The following is a 20614-nucleotide window of genomic DNA, read 5'->3' on the forward strand; positions in this document are numbered from 1 at the left end:
TTGGGATAATAACTGGCAATGAGTCTTTCACATCGCTGTGGAGGAATTTTGGCCCACTTATCTTTGCAGGATTGTTTTAATTCAGCAACATTGAAGGGTTTTCAGTTTTTTTTTTAACTGTTTAAGGTCATGCCACAGCATCTCAGTCGGATTTGACTTGGCTACTCAAAAACCTTAATTTTGTTTTTCTTGAGTCATTTAGAGGTGGACTTGCTGGTGTGTTTGGGATCATTGTCCTGCTGCATAACCCAAGTGTGCTTGAGCTTGAGGTCACAAACGGCCGGACATTGTCCTTCAGGATTTTCTGATAGAGTGCAGAATTCTTGGCTCCATTAGTTATGGGAAGTCGTCCAGGTCCTAAAGCTGCAAAGCAGCCGCAGAACATCACAGTGCCACCATAATGTTTGACTGTTGGTATGATGTTCTTTTTATGAAATGCTGTGTTGGTTTTACGCCAGATGTAATGGAGCACACACCTTCCAAAAGTTCAACATTTGTCACAATTGTCCACAGAATATTTGCCTAAAAGTATTGGGGATAATCAAGGGGAACCTTGGAACTCTCCCATGGATGCCGTTTTTGCCCAGTCTCTTTCTTATTATTGAATCATGAACACTGATCTTAATTTAGGCAAGTGAGGGCTGCAGTTCTTTAGACGTTTTTCTGGGTTCTTTTAGGACCTCCTTTATGAGTCTTCATTGCACTTTTGGAGTAATTTCGGTAGGCCAGCCACTCCTGGGAAGGTTCACCACTGTTCCAAGTTTTCTCCATTTGCGGATAATGGCTCTGAGCGTGGTTTGTTGGAGTCCCAAAGCCTTAGAAATAGCTTTATAACTCATTGCAGACGGATGCATGTCAACTATTTTGACATGTAAATAATTATTTAATAACTGCTTTTTGTATTTACTTCCAATATCTTTGTGTAATAAAAAAATCTGAATTTTCTATGTTTGACAAATATACAAAAAAAAAAAGAAAAAAACCTTAAGGGGACAAAAACCTTTTCACTGCACTGTATGTGTTTTTATATGTATATGTGTTTATTCTCCTCTGTTTCCTCTATGGACCAATTCTGAGCCTATGATTTAAACTTAGATGCCTCTGCCCTACCCCTCTGCATAAAATTTAAAATGTTAGTTAAGAATTAATTTAAATATCTTTAAATGTAAATTAAAATTATATAGCTCATTGTACAACAGGAAGCCATCTGGACTCTTTGTAACCAAAGATAAGGACAGTTTAATGACTAGACGCCAGAAACGATGGACTATAACCGTATTGTGGTGGAGAATTCAGGACTTTAATTTTAATCCACATCTAAAGCCCGATTTCTCCACATGTCTTTGCGCTCCATGGGAAATTCCTGTCCTCAGATGTTTCCGATTTAGAATCCGATCGCTGTTTCCCTCCATCTCTCTTCACATTCAAATCTCCCCCATTTGCTCCTTTTTAAAAGTCCCATCAGATACGAGGTGATGTGTGTCTGTGCAAAAAGACCCTTATCGTGCAGTTTTAACCAGCTTCTGTCACTCACCCGTTCCTGGGATTAGAAGACAATTACGGCTATCTTTCACGATAATCATACAAGTGCTTATCCCGGTCCCAGCCAAGCTGGAGCCTGGCCGGCATGATTGATTTGGGCAATTTGTTCAGCTGATTACATGCTGCACAGAACACAGCATCGGGCCCGCTCCCCGCTCTCCTTCAGTCGTTTATTCATTATTTATTTATTTCTGTCATGTAAAAACGGGCCTCTGATCCTCTCTCGCTCTTTCTGCTTATTAGTGTCAATGAGAAAGGTCAGCAATAATCTTAAAGGAATGTTTAATGATGACCTCGACACTAGTCGGGACATATGAAAGTGTCTTTTAACCTATTATCTGTGATATACTGTGTAATGTATGTGGTGTCGCTGTCTAACCGATCTCTCTCCACTCAGTCCTCCATGCCAGCTTTTGGGAAGAGTCTCGGTCTGGTAAACTCCAGTCCATCCTTCCTTCCAGACCTTTTCCCTTTATCCATATTCTCACATACTTCCCTATACCTCCACCTCCACTGCAAACAAATCTCTCTATCCTCACTCGATGAACCCCACGACTAACCTCACAGAAGCTCCATCACTAACTTACAGACAGCCATTGCACCAACCACAAGTGTTTGTAGCTAAGAGTGGACTGGCACTGTGTGTCATCGAAGTGTCTTTTATATAACCATACATGCTTCCCTGCATTGCCCCACAGCCACCATGCGTTTCAGTGGCTTCCTGCACCTGGATAAGGTAGAGGGTCAGGAGGTCTTCTACACGCCTGAGATGGAGGACCCCAAGTCAGAGCTGTTCGGCGAAACGGCCCGGAGCATCGAAAGCGCTGTGAGTTATACTGCTCAAACTTATGCTTGAGTTCACTTGCAGTTCATCTTTGAAAAGAAGTTCAGATTTTGGTTACAGTTTCATTTTTATAAAAAAGAAACTACAAAAAGTACATAAAGTTTATGCTGCTTTAGTGATGCTTTATTTTTCAGTTGTGTGGCAATAGCTTAGTTGTTTCAAAACACTGTAGCTGTTCTAAAAAGTTTGTGGAATAACTGACTTGATTGAAGATTAGCTTCTTGTTTATCACCCATTCTTTTCTTGTTCGCTTCAACCCTTTACGTCTCCATCTAGTCTCTTTTCTTTTCAAGATGGCCCCTTGGGAATTAATGTGGAATGCATTGTGATAATTGATGGAATTATCCAACGAAACAGGTTGAATATGCCTTTTGAAGAAATTTGTCTGGTGATCTGTTAGTGTCTGGAAAGCAGAGCAGTCTCAAAAATAAAATACAGACACTTGATTTTTTTTTTTTTATGTTTGTGATCAACACGAATCCCATTTTAGAAACCAGCTCCAGATGCTAAATATAGTCTGCTAGCACTAGTCACGATACCAACATATCAGTAGCACATACCAATTCTAGTGAAATTTCTAGTGAATATTAGTTAAATATAAACAAATTTAATTAATTAAACATTTCTTTAAATTTTAAACGTTAAATTCAGTGACAGTTTAATTTTTTTCTTTTTTAATATATATATTTTCAAATATCTATTTTTCTTGTTAATACTTTGCCAAAAACTACCCTTTGTTTTTCTTTGTTAAGGTACATTACAAAGACAAAAAAGCAGTAATGGAATATAGGAACAATACAAAAAAAAAAATATGTTAATTCAATTCAAGTTTATTTATTTTTTGTATAGCGCTTTTTACAAAATAAATCGTTACAAAGCAACTTTACAGAAAATTATGTTTCTACAATATTTAGTAGTAGCTAGTAGTTTGTGCACATTTGACAGGATTTTAGAAAAAATAAAAATAATAATAATAATACAAGACGTAGTCAGCTAGACGATGAACTATCAATATTATTAATTAAGTTAATTAACTTACAGACAGCCATTGCACCAACCACAAGTGTTTGTAGCTAAGAGTGGACTGGCACTGTGTGTCATCGAAGTGTCTTTTATATAACTCAAATTAAGATAATTATAGTTAAAGTGAACAATTACAAAGAAGTTAGTTAAATAAACAAACATTTGGCTTGTGCTATTGATATTTATACGTTTAATATGTTAGTTTATTTTGGTTTAGCTTTATTTAATTTCCAAAAAGTGATTATTTATCATTTTAGTAGTATTTCTCAGTTTCAACACTGGCTGGTATCTTGGCCTCATCGCGCTAATGCTTTTGACATACTAATAGCCTAGCTTCCTTCACTGAGTTTTTCTTGCATTCTTCAGCTGACACTGCAAACTACCTGCCGGCATCTGCCGAATAAGCTGGCGATTTGTTCTCAGCTTGTTAACCCATTTTGGGTGTGTCTGGGAATGAAGGGCAGTACGGTAATGAGTTCCACTTATCACTCTAATGTTAGCTAGTGCTGTGACCGAGATTCCCGACAGGGACTAAGCGAGGATGTAATCAGCGTTTCTCTAAGACTGCTCTACCTGACACAGAAAGCTAATCCCCCATACTTCACTCTCTCGCTTGGTGAGGTCCAAATCTCAAATGGGGCCATGGGAGGTACAGAATGGCTTCACTTGCCTTGAGCATGTCCTAATCCCACTTCTTCATGATGTTCATGATGCCCCCAGGTTCAGTGGAGCACTCCCTCCCTTTCAAGCCTCGATATCTCCACCTTGTCTTTCCCTTCACTTAATTTCAACACCGTCCACTAAACTCTGTGTAAGCAGCTTCTGAGGATAAAGACCAGTTTCTGGGTCAGCGTTTCCATCCGGCTATGCTGGGCAGCCTGGTTTTGTTGGGGGTCTCTCCAGTGAGGCCTGAAGGAAAAGAGTGAGCATCTCCTTTCATTTCTTGCCCAGCACGGAGCCAAAAGTACAATGAACTTGCACAGGGTCAGCCTAGAGGCAAAAGCTATTATGTCTGCGACAACTGTGTGCTTTTCCAAATTCAAGTGCAGCTGTGTATGAAAGGAGCGGAGAAGGAAAACACAAGGCCTTTGGGTGACTTGAATGGGGTACTGGATGGACCTCCTGCTGAGGCACTCTTACAGAATGTGCACACATTTCAGAAAATGCTATAACAACTCACAACGTAGTTTGTTTGTCGATTGAGGACATCCTAATTGGAAACCACGCTCTAGTTTTAAACAATTAGGTGCACTGAAATGAATTTGGTTTTGGTGAAATGGTCTTTGTATTCAGGGAACCAGCAGCGACTAATCTCGTCTTACTTTATTCCAAATCGGTGACAGAACTCTCCTACGTGTATCGATGTGGAAACCGAGCCGATTCTAAACAGTCAGCATTGTAATGTGACATTTACCGCTGACTTCGAAACATGTTCATGTAATTACTTCTGCGCTGTAGTTAAATGTCAATTTGTGCACAGAGACCCGATGGGGTTCACTAGAGTTTTTCCACTGACACACTTTCTCATCCTGTGAAGGAATTTGGTGTTAACAAGAACTGGATCAGCATATCGAGGTTATTACCAGTTCACACACTCTGTCTTTTTCCTCTGTCTTATTTTCTTTCTGCTTTTATTTTCTCTAGCTGAATGAGTTGTTCCGCAAGTCAGATGTCCAGAAAGACTTCCGGAGTGTCCGTGTGAAGAATCTGGCCCCCAGCAACTCCATAATTTCCTTTATCGAGGTTCACTTTATCCCAGGTAAAGTTACACCAAAGGTTTTTCTTAAAGATTGTTTACTCAAAAAGATCTGAATTGTGGCCAGTGATAATGTTTTATGTACACATGCTGTTTGTACCATTTTAGTGGCCAACTCACTATTACCAAATAATCTAACGCAGGTGTGCCAAATTTATCTTTTTTAGGGCAAAACTCAAAACAGAGTTTGGTTCCAACCCTGCTCCATCACACATACCTGTAGTTTTCAAATAGTCCTGAAGGACTTTATTAGCTGGATCAGGTGCTTTTACTTTCAAGCTAATCTCAGCAGGACTGTAGCTCTTTATGAACTGAGTTTGGCAGCCCTGATCTAACTGCTCAAACTCCCTCACAAAATTAACACTGAACACATCTTGTGTAACTGAGGACAGCTAGTGGCTGTGAAGAGGTGAAAACATGCCTGTCTCCCATGCCGGTTGATGTTGAACCCCATTCCAAGCAATGCGCATAGGACCAGTTACATTGGTGCCGTGACCCGGATGGTATTGAGGTTTAGGTGGGTGCGTGTTACAAAGGTCAGCTAGTAGGAAGTGTACAGAAAGCTCACTCACCTGTCCTCAAGAGGCACGTTTGTGACTGTTGCTAGAGACTGCTGTTCAGAGCATCCTTGTTAATGCAGCTTTCTCCCATGCCAATTGACACTGGTTCAAATCTTGCACTACAACTGGTAACACTTGACTTGAAAGTTTCAACTGAGCCATGTATAGCATGCTATGCCACAATAGTGCAGTACCACTACACAATCCAGGCTCTTTAAAATGCACATAAGTGTACTTAACTACAGTGTACATACAAGGACATATGCCCAATTATGATGCTTTTCTTCATCATTTGATCAACATTGATTAATAACAGTTGCCATTACAACAGACATCTCTTACATAAAATTACATTTACTGCCAAATTTCCATGAAAGTGCAACATTTAATAAAATTGAAAAAAAAAAATAGCATAATTCGCATAGACAACGACAATGTGTTGCACTGACAAGAATATTTGTAACTTATTATAAATATTTCATTGCATTGATTAAACTGCATTGCATGTGCTTAGTGCTTATAGTGAAGACTTTTTTTGTGCTATAATAAGCTACAGTTTAGTGAATTTACGCCTCAATGTTCTTTATTATCTGTCTCCCCCAGTCGTTCTGTTTTTCGTTATCCTGTTTTTATTTACTTTCTTTTTTCAAGCTGCTTCTAATTTATTTCTAAAGCAGCTCTAGCACACAAAGCACACAGTCCGACTCATACCCTCCTCTCACATCAAAATTCCCCCAGTCTGCGCTCCTTTAGAAACGTGCCCGCGGCAAGAAATAAAAAGCACATAAAAACTCCCTTGTATGTTTGAAGAAAATAATAATTCAACACAGCAGAATGAGGCGTATAAGTTAAGTAAAAGAATCTCTGAAGATACGACTATCGTCTTTTCTGTCTGCCGGAGCGGTCAGAGAGCGTGGCCTTTTTAAGCGAGGTAATTTATCAACTAGGGCTTCTGAAAAGGTCCTTTATTTCAGTTTCCATCGCTTCTCATGCTTTTAAGACCCTGAGCATCAAACTAGCTGATAAAAATCTCCTTCGCTATTCTCTTTTTATTGGTCCTCTTCAGCGGCACAAGAGCACAATTCTAGCACAAACGCCTGTCATAAAGGTGGTCTGTGGTGGCCAGTAACAGGGCCATCTGTGGAAGCGTTATTAGAGTGTTTCATCCCAACATCCCTGAAATGCATGGTGGTTCAAGAACAGATTCTCCCAAGGGCCTATTACACGCAGGCTTTTCTGTATATATTTGCAGTATGTTATGTCAAGTGCAAGGGTGGTGGGGCTGGTTAGTGCCGGTTCTCCACACTCTGCTGTGCAATATGTTCACCTCTGGCTCTGTTTAATGTTGTGTTCTCGTGCTACAGAGACAAGGTTCAGTGTGGAGGATATTGAGGGGGCCCTTCTCAAACAGCTCAAGGCATCTAAAGACACTGGTATCGTTGTGAAGAAACCTGAGGAAGAAAACATCCGCATCACCACCTATGGTAACCTGCTTGAAATTGCTTTTCTGTCCTTTTTCTTTTACTCTCGCTGCCTTTTGTTAAATGTGATTGCTCTTCAAGTTGGCATTTGATAACCATGGGTGCCGCAGGACTCAAATATCTCAAAAAGATACAGCTTATTGAACATGAGACTGTATGTTTAATTTAAGAATTAAACATGTCTACCGTGACTAAGACCTGTTGACCTACTTTTTCCGTCTCCCAATTTTTTAGGTCTTTCAGCTGTTCCTTTCTTCACCACCACCACCACCACCACCGTAGCGTCAGTCACAACTCCCACCACCACTACGCTGTCTCCCACTTCTGCATTTACCACGCTCCGCCCAACCACCACCAGGCGGCCCTTCACCAGCCGCAGGACCACCACAGTTGCACCAGCCACCACCACTCCATCCAAGGCCCCCACAACCACAGTCTCCCTGAAGAACAGAGTGGCAGTCCACAGCAACAGGCCGTGTGACTCCCAGCCCTGCCGTCACGGTGGAACCTGCGAGGAGGAGGACAATGACTTCACCTGCATCTGCCCTGCAGGAAGAGGAGGAGCTGTGTGCGAGAAAGGTAAGGAGAACTACAAAAACGTAAAAAGAAAATGTGTGCATTGCAGGGACAACTGGGTAAAATCATAGCCAGGTCATATTTGAATGACCCCACAATCAACCGATTTGCATAATACAACAAAAACTAATTTTTAGGATCATTTAAGATTTATTTGTTGCATTATTATGTTATTTTCATGAAAATTAAAGACATTTTTCATATCCATTTTTTCTTTTACATCTCATTACTGCAATGTGTCTGGACAATTACATTTTGGTTTTTTTTTTCTGGATATTGTAATAATGTTCTCAGAGGTCATTTTTATTAAAATGCTTTAATACTGTATGTTGTTTTTAATCAACATAAAAGGCTGTACAACAAATTAATAAAATGTCTAATATATACTATGTTTTTAATTTAGATAAAATAAATATATACTTTTTTTGCATTATGCTAATTTGACTTGTTTTTTAGGAATTGTGTTTTATTATAATGAAAATAATATCATAATGCAGAAAAACTATCATTTCATTTGATTCTAATTATTTTCTTCAAGCAAAGTATTGCTTCCTATTTCTTATGATCTTTCTTTTGGTGTGAAATAAAAACCACAACAGAAGTCCACTTGAATATTTCAGATATGTTTGAATATTAATTATTTTTAATAATTGATTGCAATTAAATATGCATTTTTTTATAACTGTTGTTATTTTTTAGTAATATTTCGGCATATTTGAATCATATGTGGGAAGTATTCAATAAGGATTGAATTTAAAAGTGTAGCCCTGTGGTTACCCTGAAGAAATTTGAGCTCAATTCATTGTCTCCGTTGGTGGTATTGGGATATGAAACTACATTTTGCAGCTGTGTCAGGTTATAATTGACACTAATTACATCGATGAACTTTAGTAAGTATCAAACCGCTGTGAGGTGAAAAAAGCCACTAATTAAAGGCTTGTAAGCAGCCCTCAAACACTTCCTCTGATCAATGGGGCCATTAAAGAGTGATGAAGAGAGAAGGCTTCATCAGCCTTGCATTCTCCTGAGAAAAGGGTGAGAGACAGCCGAGAGAGAAAGAGAGAGAGGTGTTGATACATTTCTGAGCATGGGGATTCTCTGTCTGGAATGTAAATGTCTAACGGAAAAAGGTCCAGAGAGAACTACAGTACTCACCGTTGCAGGTCTATGTTTTTTCACACTATAGGGAATAAAGCAAACACAACATGAACTGCACATAACTGTAGTATTGACAGGGGTATCTGCGTTATCTGAGGGAGACACGCTTAAGCAGACTTTTGTTTATCGCTCGATTAGTAAAGAGCAGACTGTTAAGGGATTGAAGGCCTGGTTGAGAGCCTCTGATGACCTGCTTTATCTGTCTTCTACCTTTTGCCCTTCTCAGTTATAAAGTACTTCATCCCATCCTTTGGTGGCAAGTCTTACCTGGCTTTCCAAACCATGAGGGCCTACCACACCGTGCGAATTGCCATGGAGTTCAGAGCTTCAGAAATGACAGGGATATTGCTGTATAATGGCCAAAAGGGCAAAAAGGACTTCTTGTCTCTGGCACTGGTTGATGGACACGTGGAGCTCAGGTAAGTGACCCACATTTGTTATATACTCTTGGGATGGAAATCAGATCTTATGACCATTACAGATCCATTAACTATTTAAAATTGTGATTTTCCTCCATGAAGGTTTAACACTGGTTCTGGGACGGCTTCAGTGATCAGTAACGTCCTGGTAAGACCGGGACGCTGGCATCAGCTCGTAGTAGTGCGTAACAGGCGAAATGCCATGCTGAGCGTGGACAATGAGCCGAGCGTCGAAGGACAAAGTCCCCCAGGAACAGATGGACTCAACCTGGACACAGATCTTTTCATAGGAGGAGTGCTTGAAGACATGATACCAGAGTAAGAGAAGCTCCAGAACGCCTCCAAATAACACTAACAAGAGCCTCTTTAGTCTTGTTAGAAGCCATAATGAAACAATATGGAGAATAATAACCTAAACCACTGACTGTCTGAGATTGTCTGCTCACGTTTGAAGAAACCTGCCAGAACAGCTAATAATGTACGACTTAATAAGATTGAGCAGAAATAGCCAAATCAAATTAGCATCAATCAGAGATGTTGTGAAACACCACTTGAGTTCTTGTGGGTCTAATTGAATGTTTTTCCATCTGTTCTCAGTCAGGCAGAGAGTGTCTTTTCTCAATTGAGAAGAAGACATCTTTGTTTTTTTAGTTAATCATTCCATGCTTTTTTTTACATTTTCCGTGCCATTTACCAATTAAGACGAGTATTAAGGAACTGACAAGAACTGACTTGTTCTTGCAGTGTGAAGGAGAGGACGTCAGTTTCCACAGGCCTGGTGGGCTGCATCCGCATGCTGGATGTCAACAACTTGTTCTATAACCTGCAAGAGAATGGCGACAGCGTTTTGTATGGCTCAGGCGTGGGTGAGTGCGGCAACAATCCATGCTTGCCGAACCCCTGCAAGAACGGAGCCTCCTGCCAGGTCAAAGAAGCCGAGATGTTCCACTGCAAATGTATCAATGGTTTCTCTGGTAAGTGCACCTTTTGACTTTAACATATTTTCTATGAACACTTTCACTGGTTATGCTAGTGTTGTCTCAAAAAACAGATTGCTGTTCCATTTGGCGCCAACAGTGATGCAGGAATGACAACCTTCACCTTTAACTATACACTACTGAATTATAAAAGGTTCTGCAGTCACTCTCTGTTGAGTTCTGAATATCTGGACTTGTCTGTATTGATGGAAAATTCAACAAGGCAGAGGATGCTTGTCTAATCAGTTTTTAGCCTTATGAGTATGTAAGAAAGATGAGTGTTTGCCCAATAGTATGAAGGCAGCAAGGACAAATGTGCAGCGAATACAAAAACAGTTCTGAATATACACACCATAGATAGAAAGTGAAACTATTATATAAAACAAAATCAAACATTATTCAGTGAATTCAGAGCAACTTTTGAAGCTCCAAACTTTTAAGCGAATCTGTCTCTCATCGACAGGCAGGGCTTTTCTTTTGTCTCTATTTATTTATTTTGAATAAATGTGTTTAAATTAAATAAAACCTAGCAATATATAAAACAAAGTGAAGCAATATCTTGGATCTCATTGGGCATTTTTTTTTTTTTTTTGTTCAAAGGCTAAATATATAATGTTACCAAAAATTATATAATGAATAATAAAAATAGTTTACAACATTACAGTTTTTATTGTATTTTTGAACGAATTAATGCAGCCTTGGTGAGCATAAAAAGAAGTCTTCTTTCAAAACATCAAGAAACCATACCAGCTGCAAACTTGTGAACGGTAGTATATATTCCACTGGTGTGCTTGGCCCTGTAATTACAGCTTGAAGCTGTGTGTTGGACTGTTTCTGGCTTTCTCCGGTATGCCCATCTTTGCTTTCTCACAGCATAAAGAACGGTAGGAATCATCCACACTGTAGAAGTTACTGTGTTCTCTTTGTTCACTTTGAAGAAGCTTTTTTCTCTCTCTCTCTCTCTCTCTCCATCTTGCAGTGTTGCTCCAGACATTTGAAATATTGCCCAGAGTAAATTGCTCTGTTGTTCTGCTCACACGCCTTTATTGAACAACCTTTATAATAATACAGTTCAATATCTTCCACTTTATTTCAGTGCTGCAGAATGGCTGCAATGAGGTGTGTAGGAAAATGAAGACCCTTTGAAGTAGAAGTGTACACAAAGAAATTGGCTAGAGGGATAAATATGTGGGATAACCTTTAATGTTTAAAGAGCAGGATTGTAAGTTGGAGGGTTGCCGCACTGTCTCCGTGATAGAGCGGCCTTATAGTGAGAGTAAAAGAGAGAGCCACCTAGCAGAGCGTCTCAGAACGCGGCGGGGGCTTTCATTACAGCAAGCAGCAGCTGCTGCCCATGGCGTGATCTCCTACTATGTTCTTTGTGATGATGGGAGTGTTCTGATGAGGCTAGAAGCACCGACCTGAAGGAGTTTCAGTCTCAAACCAGGAGGGCACACAAGCACACCATGTGGCATGGCAGCTTAATTTAAATTAAGTAAATAATTAAGTAATTCAATAATTCAAAATAGATTCCTATTAGAAAGCCTCTACACTCTTAAAGACAAAACATATTTATTGCAATCTATGGTTCCAAGGAGAACATTAACATCCATGCAATCTTTCCATTGAACAAAAAGTTCTAAATAGTGGAAAAAAATGTCTTATTAAAAACATGTTTCACACTAAGAAAAAATTGTTAATTTAGGAACTGAAAGGTTCTTTTGGGAACCCAAAATTGTTCTTCTATTGTGTCATTGGGGAATGCCATTTTGTAAACTTTGTTTTTAAGAGCATGTTTAAGTGGAAATTCAAGTCAGCTCATTCAAAGGCAATCTTTGTAACACTTCTAGACCGATCAAATTCAAACTGTTTGTCAAATTCATGTTTTCATAACATTTCATATTAGCAATAAAATGCGATAACAGTGGTATCATCAATTTAGCTTCTTTAGCTCAAATCATGCTTAAAAAACTGATATTTATCGCAGTAATGCTATCTTTCAGCTAATGGCTAGCAAACAAACTCCATCAAAAAGGTGATTGCCTCTTTTTGATTTGTAAGGCAGTACTGATTGCCATCGTATTCATTTATCTTATTCATTTCAGATCATCTCTTCCTTCTTACACTGTGACTTAACTAGCCAGTTTGAATGAGGATTGACATTGAAGTTGTTTGATTTCTCCCCAAGTGGCTTCTTATCATCTTTTGTTTATCAAAAATATACATTTCTTTTAACAGGTCCAACCTGTGCTGACGCCCACAACCCTTGCGAGCCCAGTAAATGCCACCCGTTATCACGGTGCCAGGTCCTTCCAGAGGGAGGTTACAAATGTGAATGTCCAATGGGACGTGAAGGCAAGCACTGTGAAAAAGGTACAGTACTACATCATAGTAAAAGTACATTAAATGAGCGTATCGACTCTTCTGAGGACTGAAATAACTGCTACATCTCAGTTGTAATTTCAGTATTGATTTTTGTCAGGATCGGTTGGTCTGACTTGGATATTGGCGGTAGAATTATCAAAGGGGAAAAAAGGAAAAAAGGTTATGGTGGAAAGTGAGATTCTCCAGTTGGCATCTCCAGTACTGTAAAATAGGTTCTACCAGCTAATAATGGAGAGTCAGCATCTGGGAGGTGATTTGAAATTGTTTTCCTTATTACACTATGTCTGAGCTTCCATCCTGAACTGGAAGATCAAACAGATGGTGGGTTGAGGGGGGGTGGATTACTCTCCTATGGGAGCTGGACCCTAACCAGGGAAGAGATGCTTCGTTCTTTTGCCATTTCGAAGCTTTCATTAGCACTCTCACTCTGTTGCGTTTCCCTCTCTCACCTCATTAAAATTCCTACAGATGTTTTAGACTGCAAGCATTCGAAAAGGGGAAACTAAACGAAAGGTTTAGGAACACACATGTCCGCAGGTGTATTGGACACCACCTGTGGTGCAGAGGGAGTCCCGCCCTATGCATTAGGCCATGAACCAGTTAAATTAAGGTTATATTAGCCTATATAGTGCAATAGTGACTGCCCACTTTTTTCAGCTCCATTGGTTCTGAAAAAAAAACTTCAAAGGAATTTTAAAAATGTCTACAATGAAATGGGTGTTTTGGGGTGAACTGTTCCTTTAATGAGAAAAAGAAGGACTGGTGGAGATTTCTTACAGAATTATGGGTAATGTAGTCTCTCATAAGGATTCCTGGTGTTAAACAATACAAAATAAGTTGAAATACTTCGGGCTTATTCAACAAAAGCATGTAAAGTTGACTGACATAAAATCTTTATAAACTATTGTTAAAAATTCCCTATGAATTAAATGAAAAGGACTTTATCTTTTGGAACCTGATTGTCGCACATTATATGGTTTCTGTCTCATTTCTGTCGCCATTAAGTTTTTATTGATTGGTTTTAAACTTCAGGAATCAGGACTGTCTGTATCAGCGATACTATTTCAGTATTTTTATTAACAATATGATGTCACTATTAGTGGGCGGGCCAGTTTTTATCATTCACAAGGTACCCCAGGATTGTAGCATGTCATTGCTAGGGTTGGGAATCGTTAGAAATTTTCCGGTTCCGATTCCGGTTCCGGTTCTGATTCCGGTTCCATTAAAATCATTAAACAATTATTAAGAAATAGTGGTAAGGAAAAATACACAATACTCAACTACTCAATGCTCAATACTGTTTATTACTTACTGTCAACTTAATTTAAAGGTTGGCAATGTCAAAATGCAACATATACTACAGTGTACAGATCTTCATAAGTAGGGTGGGGAAATCTTCTTGGTCAGCTTCTGGTTTCACTTAAATGAACTATGTTGCTGGAAGGTAGGAAGTAATGTTGAGTAAAGCTAGTCCATCAATCAGTATGTGTTCCTAAGCTGATTTTTTTTATACTATCAATAACATTTTGCCTTTCAAGCAGGAATAAGCTTGTTGGCCAAATAGTCCCTTGAGGGCTGAGACACTCGTTAATTTCCCTTAATTAATGAAATATAAACGTTAAACTTACCATGTATACACACTCTCCATAAAGTCCCTATTTTACAAATTATAATGCAGTCAGGAGATGGTGTGATGCAATGAGTGGTTTCCACATTTTTAAACATTAAAAATGCATTAAAATAAACATTTTCTATCACTTTGTTTATCACTCTTGAAATGACCTGTACACTAAATAATCTAAACCTCATACTTGCATAACAATAGAAGTCTATTTATTTAGTGGTCCAAGTTGAAGCCAGTATGTATACAGTATGTATACAGTATGTATGACAATATGGGACAAATATAATGTAATTTAGTGGCAGCAGGTCTAGCACGCTGCTGTTAGATGTACAGTCAGACAAAACGATGTGCACAGTTATCAAAGGCGCTAGTGCACATACAGTAGTGGGAAACAATGTGTTCGGCAATCAAAGATGCGACAGCGCATCGAGTTTGTGGATGCGCGTCATTGGAATCAATGTGGTCAGTAATTAAAGAGGCAGGGAGGCATGTCTGTTATTCAGTTTGTGACATCCTTTACGTACGGGAAACGCCGAATATTCAGAACAATATTTGGTCACGTGTTGCACCAGAACCGTTTTCGGAACAGAAACATAGAAATTGCGCACATTTCCGGTTCTTTCCAAAGAACAAAACCAGGTTCTGAATAAGAACCGGTTTTCGGTTCCCATCCCTAGTCATTGCACACACATGCAAGCACCTGTTCAACCCAGAACTGTCAAACGAGAGGCACTATAGAGTCACCTTTTCGTCTAAGAAAGTCTCCATTAGCGAGTGATTAAAATAAATTGAGGTGAACCAGAATCAATGAGTTGAGGACATCCATCAGACAGAGTGTTTTTTATTTTATTTCTTGAATCAATGAGATGAGTAATTCTATCAGTCAGCTGCACATCATGATTAATGGGGAGTCAGTCGGGCAAAGTGTCCAGGCAGAGTGGCTCTCTCAGATAAGAGACTGTCCAGCCCCGTTTGGCTCTTCTGAAATGAGTCAGAAACAGGAGAGTGCTCCCTTCTGGATGAGGACAGAAGGTAAATACTGTACATGCAGCATGCTGAAAGAAGGAAATTTACATTACGTAACAGTCTAGTCAGGAAACACTTGACTCAAGAGATACAATACGCTATTGTCTCTGAAGCACTGCAAGTAATACGTGATTCATTCATTAGCTGCCATTTGGAAATGAAGATTTTTATAATCAGTGAATAGTGTTTGAAAAATCAATGTGGTGTATTTCAGAGTAATAAATATGTTCTCATAATATATAAGAAAATTGTCCTAGTTTGATAAACAAATGCTTAATTCTAATGCTAATTTACAATACGTTTGTGCATTACAAAAGGGTCAATACTTTACAATTTATTTTCTACTAGATTTGTGAAAGTGGATTGTTTAATATAAAAATTTTGTATTTTAGTTGAATATTTCAAAATAAATACTATAAATTGTTGTAGTTTTATGGAATACTTCTAAATAAACAGTTAAAAACAAAAAAGGACTGTTCAGTTGTCCTGTACTATTGGATGTTGCCAAGTCTTAAGCTGATTGCAGTACAGAAATAAAGGCATCGCCTTTGTCACTTTCCATTTTGACTCCTCACTTCCTTGGGGTGTCTGCAAGTGTTGTGTCTTGTTGTACAATAGCGAAGCTGCTGCTGTGTTAAACAATAGCTAATTAGCTTTTTAATCTCAGTCTACCCTTCCAGACTGAGCATGCGCTCATCCTGTGTAATTACTGCAGGATGCATGCTGGGCTGTAGGCAGCACTATGTGTTGATGGGTGTGAGTGTATGTGTGATCGGGTAAGCTATACGCTTTCACTGTCTGGTCTCATAATTGGAGGAACATCACAAACACATTAAGTGATCTGCAAAGCATAATGGACTTTTTCATATTTCTCAGTGTCAAACCAGGGAGGCGCCTACATTCCTTACTTTACTGGAGATTCTTTCCTGGAGCTCAAGGGCCTTCATCTCTATGGCCAGGATCTGAGGTATTGCATTACATACATTACATTATTTTTTTGCATTTATTATTATGATGCACATGGTAGTGTTATATTAGTAGTGTTCTTCTGAATTGAGGACAAAGGACAAAGTCCTCTCCGTTTGTGTTTTTAATTCATTTATGTTAGTTATATTCAGCTGTGTTGTATATGAATAATATAATAATTATAATCATCATCTTCATCATAAAATTTATAATTTAATATATATTGTGTATTTGTTACTGTTACTAATTATTGTTGTTGATAATATTTTAACAGTTAGTAAACATCTTATTAATGATACCTTTTTTTTCAGACTAAATATCTTATTAATAATGCTTTCTTCTTAGACCATTACTCTAAAAAAAATACTTGGTAAACACCACTGGTTTAATTATGCTCCATCTCACTCATTTTATTTCATGGTTCAAGTCATTTCAAGTTCATTTAGATTCGGACATGTTGAATTTGATTCAGAAATTATGTTCAGTTGGTTGAGCTGTTAACTCAGTAATTAGTCCATCCATTTTCACCAATTTTGATGCATATTTGCCGACTGAATGCGAACACTGTTTCTCACAATATTTTTGGGCCGTCTCAAGGAAGAAAACCTCTTTTATGTGTCAAATCAAGCTATCCTCATTTGTTCATAGGCAAAAGTTCAGCATGAGTGTGGTTCTGTTGGCCAATGACTCCAAAGGCATGATCTTCTACAACGGTCAAAAGACTGACGGCAAAGGAGATTTCATCTCTCTCTCCCTGAACGATGGTATCTTGGAGTTTAGATATGACCTGGGCAAAGGACCAGCTGTCATTAGGTAAACATCACTCTCTATAGTTATATTCAAATGGAATTCAATAAAAATTACTCGGCTGTGTTGTGTTCTGTTTCAATTTATTTAACTGTAGCTTTTGGGTTTATTTTCATATTGCTATTAAAAGGGGCAAATAAACAGTTCCTAATCGTTTTGTGTGTGTGCAACAGGAGTAAAGAAAAAATCAAGCTGAACGAATGGAGCACAGTGAATCTGGAGAGGGCCAGCAGAAAAGGAGAGATCAGCATTAATGGCAAAGACCCCGTCAGAGGAGAAGCGCCGGTATAGAAACCCTCTTACGCTTCTAATACTGCCCTGTAAAGGCCAAAAACATCACTGTTCTTTAAAAGAACAAGTCAAACTAGCTGTTCAGTCCCTTTCCAGAAATTACTGTGATGGTAGTTCGATATACTGTATACAGTGGAGTCCAAAAGCAAAAGTAGTTTTTGGACTGAAAATTGTAGAACCCCGCACATGACATGCAAGAAAAAATAAATAAATTGTGCACACAATTTACTATTGCGTTCCCTCGAAATCAAGGGAACGAATTAGTAAATCGAAAAATTTCATTCAGTTCATACAAAAGAAAGGCAAACAAATACCAAGTTCTAAACTTTTTTCAAATAAACTTTTTACTCAGACTGCCATGCTGAGAATGTCTACTGTGTTAAAATATATTAAACTAAGAGTGTAAGATACAAGCATTTTAAAAAGACTTTTAGACCCCACTGTCCAACATGGTATTGCATGATTACCATATTCATGTACTGACATTTCAGATAATGCTATGGTATTATCATGGTATATTTCAAAGAAACCATGATATTACCATGACGCTAATTGATATTGTCCGGGAAGTCATGCTTTGTTTGGTGCATTCTTTGAAGTTTAGTTGGCTGCTTTTCACGCAGGGTCTGGGGTGCATGTGTGGGAAGCTTTCGAAACTTCCCTCTTTTACATCCCGTACTTGTGGTCTTTTGTCTGTGGCCTCCGTTTGCTTTTAATTGCCATGTGGAAATGACTCTATCTGTTGTGCTACGGATTCGCACCCACTCAGATCAATCCCAGCAGCTTCGTGTCAAAGCCGAAGTACGACGGCAGAACAATGAGGCCATGTAATAATCTGGAAACTCTCTCATCCTCCAGTTATTCTAAATAGTGTAATTTGTGATTAGCTTCATGTAGTCTTACGCGTAGGCACTTAAGTGTGCCTTTTTTCGTCATTAAACCATCCTACGTATGATAATTGTGTTACATTTCAGCAGTAGAGGCAAGAAAATCTTATTAAAGCGAAAGCGTTAGAGGATGAGAGAGGGGAAAAAATGTGAAGAAACCAGAAGGGTCTTGTTCCAAAGGGGCCGTCTGCAGCGAAACCCCAAGAGAAATACTTTCCCATTGCCTCGATGGCCTCGGTCGTTCCACTAAACAGACTCTAACAACACCGCCGTATCACAAAGCAAATATAAATAATGCGGGTGCAGTAGTGTAAAACATAGCGCAACTTTAATGCCATTTCTGATTTACTCTGAACATTTGTTTCCGAGGCAGTGTACGCAAACATATATATTTATTTACGTGCGACCTGCATGCTAAGTGACTTGCTCGAGCTACGCGTGTGAATATTGTATTCCTCAGGCTTACCGTTTACTGCATGGGTTCTGTTCTGCATGTACTGACATTCTCTGTGTTTTCTACACTGGTAACATTTTTTTTCTTCCTTCCCCTGTGCTCTTTTTGTGTGCTGTCTGGATATAAGAAATCACGCAAGGTAATGACTGAAGTCTGAAATCGCTTTCTCGATTCAACATCCTCATTCCCACCAAAAGCAACTGTCCATTTCAGCTTCATTGTCCATTAGTCGAGATCTGGTAGAGGATCAAACGAAACGAAGGGGAGGCTTTTTTCCCCTCCTCTTCAAACCATTCCATATGCTGAAAGGAACGAGGCAGAGAGAGATTTGGCTTTCAACTCAGACCAGCTGGTATGGGGGCGACGAGGGAGAGAGTTATCATTTGACCACCATTGTTTCATCACCCTTCCAACAACAATGAAATGTCTTCATTAGTCTCGCGTGGGAGGGCCATTAAACCACCTCACTGTGGATGTAGACTGTGAAAGAAATGCTGCTGGCGTGGGAGAGAAAGGGAGTGTTATCAAGAGAAGAAAGAGATGCGAGAGGAATAGCGCGTGGTACAGAGCTAGGAGTTGGACCCTTCATGGGCGTCAGAAAGATTTATTTTTTTTTGTTTGTTTGTTTGAGGTGGTACCAATGACAGTCCTGGCTCACTTGCTGCTCTAGGCAACACAAGACATGACCAAAGAGAAAGACATTCTATAAATAAGTGCGAGACATGATAGTCTGGTGAGAGAGTTTCTTTTTAGAATCCAAGGCGACTTAGATGATGAGATGTGTAACTTTTGAACCCAAAACTTTTTAAACTTTCGAGTTAGGGTTAAAAGTCTTTTATGTTCCCCAGTGCTGCATTTATTTGATCAAAAATACAGTAAAAACAGTAATATTGTAAATTATGATAGCAATTTAAAATAACTCTATTCTATTTCTAATTGAATATAGTATTATAGCTAGTATTATAGCTACCAATTTAGGTCAACCAGTTACCAAGCAATGCTTCATTTTTTTCAGTCTGGTGTAAAAAGGTCGCATTAGCAATTAAAGAAAAAACACTTAAGCAAAACATGGTCAGGTCAAAGAGTCTGAATAATTTTGGTCCCAAATTTTTAGCAGGTTTATTGGTAGTCATTGTATGAAGAATTTTTGGGTATAATATGTCACTTTACTTACTTTTGCTATCCTCACTTACATAAATTAATAATAAGTTCTTGCTCCCACTAGTAAAAAAAATATTTGTATAAGTGAAAAATGTCTTTACTGTTACTTTTGATCAATTTAATTCATTCTTGAAAAAAAAAATTCTGACCCTAACCTTTTTTCTGACCCTAGTATATCATTAATAAAGATACATTTTATATATTTTTTTAATTAATGTTTAATATTATTGGTGATTATATGACAGTTAGTGATGATTTTCATCAACTTTTTTTTGTTTAAAACAAATTATTTGTGCAACTGTCTGCATTTCTGCCAATGTGTTTTAAACAAACACCTTTTTTTTTTTTTACCTACAACAATCGTGCAACTTAATTATCGAAGATACTCATTTTTCTTGGAAATTGCATTTCAGATTCTTGGCTCAGAAATCGGAGGGGGCACGTGCCAGTTTGAGTGGGCATGATGCTTCAAGGGCCCTTGGGGAAGCTTCCTAAATAACACCGGCAGTTAGCTATTCACTTCACCTGCTCAGTCTTAGCCTCAGTCTCAGCTCGTGTTGGCAGGGATCGGGAGAGTGAAAATGTCTCTCCCAGCCTGTGGCTGTCAGTGCATTGCAGCTTTGTGTCAAGACTTCTCATTGCACACGTCTCTGACCACATGAAACAGCAGCTGGGTG

At 38.7% G+C, this 20614-nt stretch overlaps 1 protein-coding gene across 10 annotated transcripts in view; it reads left to right on the forward strand.

Moving 5' to 3' along the window:
- agrn (agrin) overlaps positions 1-20614 on the forward strand; it is a 238248-nt gene that overhangs the window by 204835 nt on the left and 12799 nt on the right. For 7 of the 10 annotated variants that reach the window (XM_026241822.1, XM_026241820.1, XM_026241830.1 and 4 more), the window contains 12 exons: positions 2241-2368; positions 5054-5168; positions 7090-7209; positions 7441-7785; positions 9167-9359; positions 9462-9677; positions 10104-10333; positions 12575-12709; positions 16248-16338; positions 16986-17150; positions 17318-17429; positions 18904-18915. In XM_026241822.1, the coding sequence (XP_026097607.1) occupies positions 2241-2368; positions 5054-5168; positions 7090-7209; positions 7441-7785; positions 9167-9359; positions 9462-9677; positions 10104-10333; positions 12575-12709; positions 16248-16338; positions 16986-17150; positions 17318-17429; positions 18904-18915 (1862 nt within the window). The remainder of the gene's footprint in view (positions 1-2240; positions 2369-5053; positions 5169-7089; positions 7210-7440; positions 7786-9166; positions 9360-9461; positions 9678-10103; positions 10334-12574; positions 12710-16247; positions 16339-16985; positions 17151-17317; positions 17430-18903; positions 18916-20614) is intronic. The other 3 variants (XM_026241823.1, XM_026241826.1, XM_026241829.1) reach the window with 1 other exon arrangement.

Source organism: Carassius auratus, unplaced genomic scaffold (genome assembly GCF_003368295.1).
Source record: "Carassius auratus strain Wakin unplaced genomic scaffold, ASM336829v1 scaf_tig00000254, whole genome shotgun sequence".
Lineage (NCBI taxonomy): Eukaryota > Metazoa > Chordata > Actinopteri > Cypriniformes > Cyprinidae > Carassius > Carassius auratus.